The sequence below is a fragment of the Bos javanicus genome, chromosome 10 (genome assembly GCF_032452875.1).
Source record: "Bos javanicus breed banteng chromosome 10, ARS-OSU_banteng_1.0, whole genome shotgun sequence".
Classification (NCBI taxonomy): domain Eukaryota; kingdom Metazoa; phylum Chordata; class Mammalia; order Artiodactyla; family Bovidae; genus Bos; species Bos javanicus.
Window position 1 is genome coordinate 22,647,737 of NC_083877.1, and position 12,344 is coordinate 22,660,080.

Consider the following 12,344-nt stretch of genomic DNA (forward strand, 5'->3'; position numbering starts at 1 on the left):
GGTTCAGACTTCAGGTGCCTGGGAAGCACTGTGTCCCTACAACACAGAGATGTGGCTAAGTTTCTGATGTGGTGTGTAGAAAATTCTGCCCAGCCTTCATACTAATAGTGGCTCTTGAATTCCTTTTCTCCTTTTATTCCCCATTTAAATGTATTTAAAAAGGAAAGTAGAGCTTTTCCCAGGGTTCTGTCTGTACCAGTGTAAGCTATAAAAAGATGCTGAAGAGAAGGTGAGACGGATGCTTTCTTGCCCTTAGAGATGGAGGTATCAAGGGTTCTACTCTACACAGAGCCAGCTGCTCACTTCTGTCCAGAAAGACAGAATCAGATAGGAAAGTGTTTATCAATCCATAGATTTTACCTAGTTATAAAGATCTCCAGAAGACCTGCTTATGTGCCTACTCTGCAGTGTAGTTCTATAGAAATGCTTTCTGCAGGAATCAGGAGATGCAAGACGATATTTCAATTCTAATCATATTGGGTATCTGCTCCCATTCAGGGGGTTGGGTTAAGTCCTCAACTATGGTTTTGTGTACAGGCTGCAGGTGTCTGCAGAGCACTGTGTCTCCACAGCACAGAAGTAGGTGGCTGAGTCCCCAGGCTGGGAGTCTCTGATGTAGAGTTGACTGTAACGCTCCTTACTATTGATGGTGGATTTCAGTCTTCCTTTCTGCTGCATTCCTGAAGCTATGTAAAACAAGGAGATGAGGAGTCCATCAGGATTTTGTTGGAACCACTGCACGCCTCTTATGGAGGTAGAATAATTGCATATCAGAGAAGAATTTCTGCCCTCTTGGAGGGTCAAAACCCCAGGACTCTGCTCCACCTTCATCTGCACACTGAGCCCTGTTGAGAAAGAGAGAAATAGGCACAGGTAAGGGTCCCTGAACAATGACTGTGGCTGTTTCCAAATGGAGGGCATTTTCCTCTTGTTTCCATCCTCACAGTGGACACAGCCCAAGAGACTTCTGTTCTCTCTCTTCCTCCATCATCCCCTCCCACATTTTTCCTTTCCAAATTCAGGTGTGATCTTGATGTTCCTTCAGGTTCCCCCTGGAATGTTCTTAACTCACAGCAAATCTGTATCCATAGGAGACTCAGCAAGACTCTTCTTTGTGTCTTCATGATTCTTTACTCTTTTGCTACAGGGACACACCTTGATGTCAACCTCCTTTAAATATTGGATTTCATGATATCTTGATTGTGGGACTGATTCTGTTCCTGTGTGTCTGATTGTTTTCATGAGAGATTCAACAGAAGCCAACCCTAAGTGTCATCACTCAGCTGTGTAGTGGGAGCTCCACCCATCTATGACTTAGTGCTTCTTCACACTGTGGTCTGTGGGAGTGTGTGTGGGTCTGTTATTGTGTTGGGGATAATGGAAGGGTTGTCTTTTCAGTGTTTAGGAATCTATTTCTGTAAACTCTGAGTATATACAGAATATTTCATGTAAAGAATAGGGAGACCATACTTTACAGGGAAAATAAAGAAATGGTTTCTCATCTATAAAGAACCATAGATAAGAGATATTGGCCAAGCTAAAACATCAGATATGATCCGACTTAGAGTTTTTTGGGTTGTGATGACCTATATATACATAAACCATGCACATTATATATTATCCAAATATATATGAATAATGCAAATACATATGACTCATTTGCATTTTTACACTCCATGTTTTTTACTTTTTGAATGTATTAATGTCAAATGACACAGCAACAGTATAGGAAAAATAGCCACTTGAAATAAAAAATAGTCATAATAGGAGAAAGGAAAATATTTAGTTCCTCAGTCTTTTTCACATCTATATATATGTTAGAAAAGCATGTATCAGTAGTATGTGTGTGTGTGTATATATATATATATATATATATATATAAAATGTGAAATATTACGCACAAAATGGACTGAAGAAGTGAATGTTAGATGATCCATATGTTAAATTGAGAGAGCAGAAACTTTGAGGATATATATATTATGAGCATATGAGTGTATATATATATTTATATATATATATATATAATGAAATATCTGAATTAAATATCCAGCTCTACTGTGTCTGTCCATCTATCATCTATCCCTTATCAATGTACATTTGTTATTTATCTTTCTATCATCTCTTATAAGTTTCTACTCTATAAATTTAACATATAAACCATTGGTTTACAACCAGTTGTTCCCCAAGGGACATTTGAGAGTATATGAAGACATTTTGGTTGTCACAACTGGGGAAAGAAGAGTGTGTTACTAGCATCTAGTGAGTAGAGGCCTGGGATGCTGCTAAATATCTTCCAATCCTCCAATGGGAAGGGAAGCCCCTTCCCACAAAAAAGTCACCTGGCCCCAAGTGTTAATAATGCTGCTGTGAGAAACTCATATAGACAATGGCTTCCAGTGTAAACACTCTTCTGCCATTTTCTCTTACTCCTTATGTCTTCACCCTCTTCTTTCCATAGATAATTTACCTTTTCTTTACTTGCTTATATCTTTGCTTTTATTTTTCTTATCTTTGTATTTCTCTTCTTATATGAGGTATCAGTATGGTTTGGAAAAGAAAAACAATCAGGTTGAAAAGAACTTTTGGACAAATTAATAAAAGCTCATATTGGTCCCTGATACTTAAAAATATGTATTCATGAAACTATAAAATTACAGAAGTATGAAAAAAATTGTCTTGTTTTAATTTCAAGATTCATTTTGAAACTTGGAGATAAGAATTGGTGATAGAAAGCAGGACCAAGTGCATTATGAACAATTTTCTTGTCCAGAAATTCTCTTGCTCCCCCTCCTTTGCCCTGGCCCTAATTATTAGTCTCCTTCCTGTTTCAGAGATCTTCATTCTTCCTTCAACAGTTAATCCTGAAAGCCTAAAGACACTTAGAGTGCCTCCATTTGGACTAAAACCTAGCACTGACACCACCTCATATATAGAAGTGTGTGTGTGTGTGTGTGTGTGTGTGTGTGTGTGTGTGTGTTAGTCACTCAGTAGTATTGCAGCCCTATGGACTGTAGCTCACCTGGTTCCTCTGTCCATGGAATTCTCTAGGCAACAATACTGGAGTGGGCTGCCATTCCGTTCTTCAGGGGAACTTCTCAACTCAGATATCAAACCCAGGTCTCCCACACTGCAGGCAGATTCATTACCATCTGAGCCACCAGGGAAGTCCATACCCAAACCAGGGGTTTTGATTGTGGCCTTCAGCTTCACAGTGTGTTTTTACTAAGGCACAGATTGCTTCAGGAGCATGGAGAGTGTCCAAGTTGTTCTTAAAAATTACTTTTCTGAATGGAGGTTGTAGGTGAGTGGATTGTTAAGTTGTGGCCCATGGAGATCAATGGCTATGAGAACTAATCACTGGCTCTCCATCATCACAAGAATGAGTTCCTTGAATGTGGAAACTGTGTTCTTTACACATTTGCTGCACAGAATATCAGGACCCAGATGGAGTTTTTAAGGTATCTTATTGATCTGTCATTCTGCCTTGCAAACTTTTAAGTTTTTTAATCCATTGTGCTGGGCAATTCACAAAAAAATGTTAATCCTCATAATAGCACTGTAAAGTAAGTGCTACTTATTTACTTCCAAAGTACTTATGAGGAAATTGATGATCACAACATTGGTATATAATGCCCCACAGCCAGTAAGTGGCAGAGCCACAGATATCCTGCACTCTTCTCACAGTATCATGTCAACTTTTACAGGTAATAGCAGTGATTAAGGAAAGACATGGGCCATCTTCTTGGGAAAACGAAACCAAAATTCCCTGCCAATCCAGAACACCTCTCCAAAAGGGTAAAAAAAGAAAGGAAACAGTTTTATTATTGAATAAATGTTAAACCAGAATATAGTGTTCTTCCTAGTCTATCCGTTAAAGATTTTGCAAAGACATAAAAATTTTTTTACCCCTTTATGTAGCCAAATAAATACAACCCATTTTATGCATTTCTCAAGATAAATAATAACTAGTTTTCAGGTAACAGGACTTGACAGCACCATTTGTCAAGAGTTCTTTCTTACCTTTACCTCGTCATAAAGGTAGGGGTAGCCATTTGTGCTTGCTGATTTCCTTTACCTGAAGGGAAAATGGCTCATTTCTTTGACAGGAGGAAAGTTTACAACTTAGAGCAAGGTGCCAGCTGAGGGTAGGCTCCTGCCCTCCACAGACACTTCGAGGTGGGGGTGTCCTCCATGATGAGTATATGTCAAAGAGATGGCTCCCAGGTGCTTGACAAATATTTCTGGATTGTAAAACAGGCAAGAGGCTTATTAAAATCCTCTTTAGCGTTTTAAAAGGTTTACATACATCTCAAAGTGATAGAAAAAAATTCATAATTACAAATATTCTAAAATAAATACTTTAAGGAAAGGGAGGGAGTGAAGCCTTTCCCTTTTTATATGAGGCAGAATTGAAATGTATTTTTCTTATTTTTAATTTATATTTGCCCTTGCAATCTTCAAAATGAAGGCATTTGTTTCTGGGGTAATATGAAGCTATAAATCAATAAAAAATAAGTAATATTTGGACTCAGAGTGAGAAAAATGCAACACTACTGTTATTATTTGTTAATATTTATGTGGAAATTGATATTGTCTATGACTTAGGATGCAAAGCTGAATTCCATAGTCTTCCATGAGTGTAAGAGATTGACAGAAATTTTAAAATAAATGGAAGATAAATTTTTTTCTTAATAAAGATTTATAGGAACATTAACTCTTCAAGAAATACATATGATCAACATAAATACAGGTCCCTCCTTTGTAAAAATATAGTACTTATTCGTATCATCCTTTCACATGCACACAAAATCACAAAGCCAGGTAAGTAGCAAAGAAATTCAACCAAAAACTTGTTTATTAAAATTTTTCCTACACAAACAAATCTGGGGGAGGGATTTGACCTGGTATCTAAGAGGTGATCAGGCATGGGATTAGGGAGGGAGTTTATGACTGTGCTTTCCTTCACGGTAGAGTTATCACTTCCATGTTTCAGGAAGAAAATCACTGGAAAGGGGACAGGGAGTTATGGTGCCTGTACTAGAAGAGCAAACACATTACAGAGAATCCTCAGCATGTTTCTGAGTACGACTCATTGGTCAGAACTATGCTATATGCGACCCCTCATTGTGAGAAAAGATGTGAAATGTGGTTTTTGTTTTTTTTTTTTAAGTTGGGGATACAGTTGTGCACATCAAAATCGAAAGCTCTGTTACGAAGGAAGCAGAAGAGAATGGTGATTAAGTAGGCAACTCACAGTGTCTGCCTCCCTGACTACTAAAATGAGAATTCAGAATGTTTGGCAGAGGTTAGCTTATTCCTCCTTGAGAAGTCAGTTAAAATTTCACAGTAGGGATAGTATTTATTTAGAAGAATTAATAACAATATTATTTACAGGTTCATTTATTGAGTACATATTGCACTTGAGACTTCATATCATTTTAAAAATGTTATCTCATTTAATTCATAGCAACTTAGCAAGATAGATGTTCTTATTAACCTGTATTTACCAGGAAGCTTAGATGAGGATGAATAACTGCCCAAGGACACAGAACTAGAAAATCGCAAAAACAGGATTCAAAGACCTAGGTTTAAATCTGGGATACTGTGACTTCAAAACCTATGTGATTTGCTTCGTATTATATCATCTTGCTTTAAGAACAACTGGGAATGCTTCAGGTATAAAAGTGGGCCAGTGAAGGACTTGCCAGATGGAGGAAGCTGTCAGCTTCTAGTTTCTTCTGGTCTTGAAAACTTGAAGCTATTGATGTCTGCTATGCAAACCGTAATCCCCAAGCAAATTCTGAGCAAATACAGGCTACTGCAGTTAATGCTTAAGTGGTTTCAGGACCATCTAGTGGGAATGTTGCTTTGGGAACACAGCTGGATATTACTGGAGTACATTTGGGACATTTTCTGTCAAAAACTAGGAACTTTCTTCTTCTAAATTTTCTGCACTTCTGCCTTTTACTTTGGTTTTGCAGACTGGGAGTGAAGAAGCTTCATCAACTGCATACAGCTGCAAAATCATTCATTTCTGTCTCCTTGTACTAACCATTCCTTGCCATGGTCTTTGGGATGTACTATGTCTGGGGCGGCAGCCAGGAGGAGCAACCCCACGTCCAAGGAGATGTGGCTGCGTGGGCACAGGAGGCCCTAGAGGAGTTATCCCACGTTGAAGGTCAGGAAGGGTGGCGGTGAGGAGATAACCCACCTCCAAGGTAAGGAGCAATGGCTGCTTTTTGCTGGAGCAGCCGTGAAGAGATACCCCACGCCGAAGGTAAGAGAAACCCGAGTAAGATGGTGGGTGTTGCAAGAGGGCATAAGAGGGCAGACACACTGAAACCAAACTCAGAGAAAACTAGTCAATCTAATCACACTAGGACCACAGCCTTGTCTAACTCAATGAAACTAAGCCATGCCCATGGGGCCACCCAAGATGGGCAGGTCATGGTGGAGAGATCTGACAGAATGTGGTCCACTGGAGAAGGGAATGGCAAACCACTTCAGTATTCTTGCCTTGAGAACCCCATGAACAGTATGAAAAGGCAAAATGATAGGATACTGAAAGAGAAAATTCCCAGGTCAGTAGGTGCCCAATATGCTACTAGAGATCAGTGGAGAAATCACTCCAGAAAGAATGAAGGGATGGAGCCAAAGCAAAAAGAATACCCAGCTGTGTCATAAGGCAGTTCTATTTCCAGTTTTTTAAGGAATCTCCACACTGTTCTCCATAGTGGCTGTACTAGTTTGCATTCCCACCAACAGTGTAAGAGGGTTCCCTTTTCTCCACACCCTCTCCAGCATTTATTATTTGTAGACTTTTGGATCGCAGCCATCCTGACTGGTGTGAAATGGTACCTCATAGTGGTTTTGATTTGCATTTCTCTGATAATGAGTGATGTTGAGCATCTTTTCATGTGTTTGTTAGCCATCTGTATGTCTTACAGAGTGAAGTAAGCCAGAAGGAAAAACATAAATACAGTATACTAACGCATATATATGGAATTTAGAAAGATGGTAACAATAACCCGGTGTACGAGACAGCAAAAGAGACACTGATGTATAGAACGGTCTTATGGACTCTGTGGGAGAGGAGAGGTGGGAAGATTTGGGAGAATGGCAATGAAACATGTAAAGTATCATGTGGGAAATGAGTTGCCAGTCCAGGTTCGAGGCATGATGCTGGATGCTTGGGGCTGGTGCACTGGGACGGCCCAGAGGGATGGTATGGGGAGGGAGGAGGGAGGAGGGTTCGGGATGGGGAACACATGTATACCTGTGGCGGATTCATTTTGATATTTGGCAAAACTAATACAATTATGTAAAGTTTAAAAATAAAATAAAATTGGAGGGAAAAAAAAAAAAAGAATACCCAGCTGTGGATGTGACTGGTGATAGAAGCAAGGTCCGGTAAAATAAAGAGCAATATTGCATAGGAACCTGGAATGCCAGGTCCATGAATCAAGGCAAATTGAAAGTGGTCAAACAAGATATGGCAAGAGTGAATGTCAACATTCTAGGAATCAGCGAACTGAAATGGACTGGATTGGGTGAATTTAACTCAGATGACCATTATATCTACTAATGCGGGTAGGAATCCCTTAGAAGAAATGGAGTAGCCATCATGGTCAACAAAAGAGTCCAAAATACAGTACTTGGATGCAATCTTAAAAACGACAGAATGATCTCTGTTTGTTTCCAAGGCAAACCATTCAATATCACAGTAATCCAAGTCTATGCCCCAAACAGTAATTCTGAAGAAGCTGAGCCTGGACGATTATAGGAAGACATACAAGACCTTTTAGAAGTAACACCCAAAAAAGATGTCCTTTTCATTATAGGGGACTGGAAAGCAAAAGTAGGAAGTCAAGAAACACCTGGAGTAACAGGCAAATTTGGCCTTGGAATACAGAATGAAGCAAGGCAAAGACTAATAGAGTTTTGCCAAGAAAAGGCATTGGTCATAACAAACACTCTCTTCCAACAACACAAGAGAAGACTATACATGGACATCACCAGATGGTCAACACTGAAATCAGATTGATTATATTCTTTGCAGCCAAAGATGGAGAAGCTCTATACAGTCAGCAAAAACAAGACCAGGAGCTGACTGTGGCTCAGACCATGAACTCCTTATTGCCATATTTGGACTTAAATTGAAGAAAGTAGGGAAAACCACTAGACCATTCAGGTATGACCTAAATCAAATCCCTTATGATTATACAGTGGAAGTGAAAAATAGATTTAAGGGACTAGATCTGATAGATAGAGTGCCTGATGAACTATGGAATGAGGTTCGTGACATTGTACAGGAGACAGGGATGAAGACCATCCCCATGGAAAAGAAACGCAAAAAAGCAAAATGGCTGTCTGGGGAGGCCTTACAAATAGCTGTGAAAAGAAGAGAAGTGAAAAGCAAAGGAGAAAAGGAAAGATATAAACATCTGAATGGAGAGTTCCAAAGAATAGCAAGAAGAGATAAGAAAGCCTTCTTCAGCGAACAATGCAAAGAAATAGAGGAAAACAACAGAATGGGAAAGACCAGAGATCTCTTCAAGAAAATCAGAGATAACAAAGGAACATTTCATGCAAAGATGGGCTCGATAAAGGACAGAAATGGTATGGACTTAACAGAAGCAGAAGATATTAAGAAGAGATGGCAAGAATACACAAAAAAACTTTACAAAAAAGATCTTCATGACCCAGATAATCACGATGGTGTGATCACTGACCCAGAGCCAGACATCCTGGAATGTGAAGTCAAGTGGGCCTTAGAAAGCATCACTATGGACAAAGCTAGTGGAGGTGATGGAATTCCAGTTGAGCTATTCCATATCCTGAAAGATGATGCTGTGAAAGTGCTGCACTCAATATGCCAGCAAATTTGGAAAACTCAGCAGTGGCCACAGGACTGGAAAAGGTCAGTTTTCATTCCAATCCCAAAGAAAGGCAATGCCAAAGAATGCTCAAACTACCGCACAATTGCACTCATCTCACACACTAGTAAAGTAATGCTCAAAATTCTTCAAGCCAGGCTTCAGCAATATGTGAATTGTGAACTTCCAGATGTTCAAGCTGGTTTTAGAAAAGGCAGAGGAACCAGAGATCAAATTGCCAATATCCGCTGGATCATAGAAAAGGCAAGAGAGTTCCAGAAAAACATCTATTTCTGCTTTATTGACTATGCCAAAGCCTTTGACTGTGTGGATCACAATAAACTGTGGGAAATTCTGAAAGAGATGGGAATACCAGACCACCTGATCTGCCTCTTGAGAAATCTGTATGCAGGTCAGGAAGCAACAGTTAGAACTGGACATGGAACAACAGGCTGGTTCCAAATAGGAAGAGGAGTATGTCAAGGCTGTGTATTGTCACCCTGTTTATTTAACTTATATGCAGAGTACATCATGAGAAAGGCTGGACTGGAAGAAACACAAGCTGGAATCAAGATTGCCGGGAGAAATATCAATAACCTCAGCTATGCAGATGACACCACCCTTATGGCAGAAAGTGAAGAGGAACTCAAAAGCCTCTTGATGAAAGTGAAAGTGGAGAGTGAAAAAGTTGGCTTAAAGCTCACAAACGAATTCACAAAACGAAGATCATGGCATCCAGTCCCATCACTTCATGGGAAATAGATGGGGAAACAGTGGAAACAGTGTCAGAATTTATTTTTCTGGGCTCCAAAATAACTGCAGATGGTGATTGCAGCCATGACATTAAAAGATGCTTACTCCTTGGAAGGAAAGTTATGACCAACCTAGATAGCATATTCAAAAGCAGAGACATTACTTTGCCAACAAAGATCTGTCTAGTCAAGGCTATGGTTTTTCCTGTGGTCATGTATGGATTTGAGAGTTGGACTGTAAAGAAGGCTGAGCACCGAAGAATTGATGCTTTTGAACTGTGGTGTTGTAGAAGACTCTTGAGAGTCCCTTGGACTGCAAGGAGATCCAACCAGTCCATTCTAAAGGAGATCAGTCCTGGGATTTCTGTGGAAGGAATGATGCTAAAGCTGAAACTCCAGTACTTTGGCCACCTCATGCGAAGAGTTGACTCATTGGAAAAGTCTCTGAGCTGGGAGGGATTGGGGGCAAGAGGAGAAGGGGATGACAGAGGATGAGATGGCTGGATGGCATCACTGACTGGATGGACGTGAGTCTCAGTGAACTCCGGGAGCTGGTGATGGCAGGGATGCCTGGCGTGCTGCGATTCATGGGGTGGCAAAGAGTCAGACACGACTGAGCGACTGATCTGATCTGATCTGATCTGATGTCTGATATCTTCCACATTGATTTTCTTCTCACCTCTACTGCCTACCCTGAGAAACTGTAAATATTTTTAAGTTAATTAATTTATTTTAATTGGAAGATAATTACTTTACAATATTATGATGGATTTTGCTATACGTCAACATGAAATAGTCATAGGCGTACATGTGTCCTCTCCCTGCTGAGCACCCTCCCACCTCCCTCCCCACCTCATCCCTCCAGGTTGTTACAGAGCATCAGCTTTGGGTCCCTGTGTCAAACATCAAACTCCCACTGGCTGTCAGTTTTACATATGGCAATGTATATGTTTCAGTGCTATTCTCTCAAATCATCCCACCCTCTCCTTCTCCCACTGAATCCCAAAGTCTGTTCTTTATGTTTGTGTCTCTTTTGCTGTAATTCATGTAGTTTTCTCAGTACCATCTTTCTAGACTCCACGTATACGCATTAGTATATGATATTTTGTAAACCTTTATCTTTACTCACTTAAGTGCTTGCATGCCCATGTACTCAGTCATGCCTGACTCTTTGCTACCCCATGGACTATAGCCTGTCAGGATCCTCTGTCCATGGGATTCTCCAGGCAAGAATACTGGAGTGGGTTGCCATTTCCTACTCTAGAGGATCCTCCAGACCCAGGTATCAAACCTGCATCTCTTACATCTCCTGCATTGGCAGGCAGATTCTTTGCCACTGGGAAGCCCATTCACTTGAGTACTGAGTTTCATTTCCAGAAGCTTGTCTTATAGCAGATGAATCTGGTCCTCCAGCATATGTGGGAAATGTTCTGGAAAGGCAGCAGAAATGGTTCTCTTCCATGAGAAAATATGTGTGAGGTGGAGCTGGAGGACTGAGGCAGCTGCGTGCCTGGGGACCTGCAGCAGCGTATGTGTGCAGGCTGCAGGAGACCCTGGAGCACTGTGCCCCTGCACAGAGGTAGGTGCCCGCATCCCCAGGCTGGGCTGCAGTGATGAGCAGCAGTGAGCTGTCCTTTTTGCCTCACCAAACTGAGCCCTTATTCTCTTCTGCTCCTTCACTTCTTTAGGTTTAGTTAATGTCATCAAGAGGACAGGCCCTTGCTCGGGCTTCTGTCTGTACCACTGAAAGAAGGTGAAGGTGCCTGAGGAGTTGCAGTGCACGGTGACATTTCCTCCCTCCTGAATATGCAGAAACTGCGGATTCTGCTCCAGCTGCTGGGTGCTCTTCCCTGTTTAGAAACAAAACAGAATGCATCAGAGAAGGGAATTAGGGCCTCCTTCCCAACCCTAAATGATTATTTTCTCCCTTTTTCCTCTCTTGCTCTCTCCCTTTCTTCTTTCCTTCCTAATATTTCCTCTCACTCTTTACCATAAAATAACCTGTCTTCAAGGTTATTTTTCATCTGCTGAGGATTTTCTGTTCATGTAATCAGTAACTTCTCAAACTCACATGCCAGTTGAATCCAAAAGACCAACACCAAGAGTTTCTGGAGCATCTTTTCTTCTTGTCATTTGGTGGCTGCAGTCGCTGATTTTAGTTGTCCTTGAAAGATTCCCTCCTGAAAGAGGCTTTTCTGGGCTATAGTAACACTTGCTACCCACTTTGATCTCAGTAAAAAGGTACAGACCTCTGTGTGTCAGCCAATTGAATCATTCACCCTCCACCCCCACTCCCATTTCATCCAACCCCAAACTCTACTTTGATTCTGGGAAGGACTTTGCCTTTTGAAATACTACCCTCCTGTGGAGAGGTAAAAATAATTTACTTTCTTTTTATTCTTCTTATTGACAGTTTAACAGATTGAACCCAGTAGAGTACAAGTAGAGAATACGTTTTTTCTTTTTCACCATTCTCCCTTGAAACCTGCTCTGTTGAATTCTTCCTTGACCCTATTTATAATTTTGGAAGACTCCAGAGCATTTCTAGTCACTCTCAGATAGTAAAAACTATAAGAGTAGCCTAATACCACAAGGTTAATTTCTCTCTCATTTTAAGTCTACTTAAAATGTGAGAAAGTCTTGTTTTCACCTTCTCTAGGCTAAGAAACCTGCAGCAGGGAAGGGAAATGTCAGAATATCCTTACTGAAAAGTGGC

At 40.6% G+C, this 12,344-nt stretch overlaps 1 pseudogene and 1 gene segment (V, D, J or C); both read right to left on the reverse strand.

The window, feature by feature from the left end:
- Positions 1-493: 493 nt before the first annotated feature.
- Positions 494-1,318, reverse strand: LOC133255879 (T cell receptor alpha variable 22-like). The segment is given in 2 exon segments: positions 494-845; positions 1,073-1,318. Coding segments are annotated over 2 exon segments (378 nt in total).
- Positions 1,319-9,734: 8,416 nt separating this feature from the next.
- Positions 9,735-12,133, reverse strand: LOC133255868 (T cell receptor alpha variable 27-like; annotated as a pseudogene).
- Between the last annotated feature and the right edge of the window lie 211 nt (positions 12,134-12,344).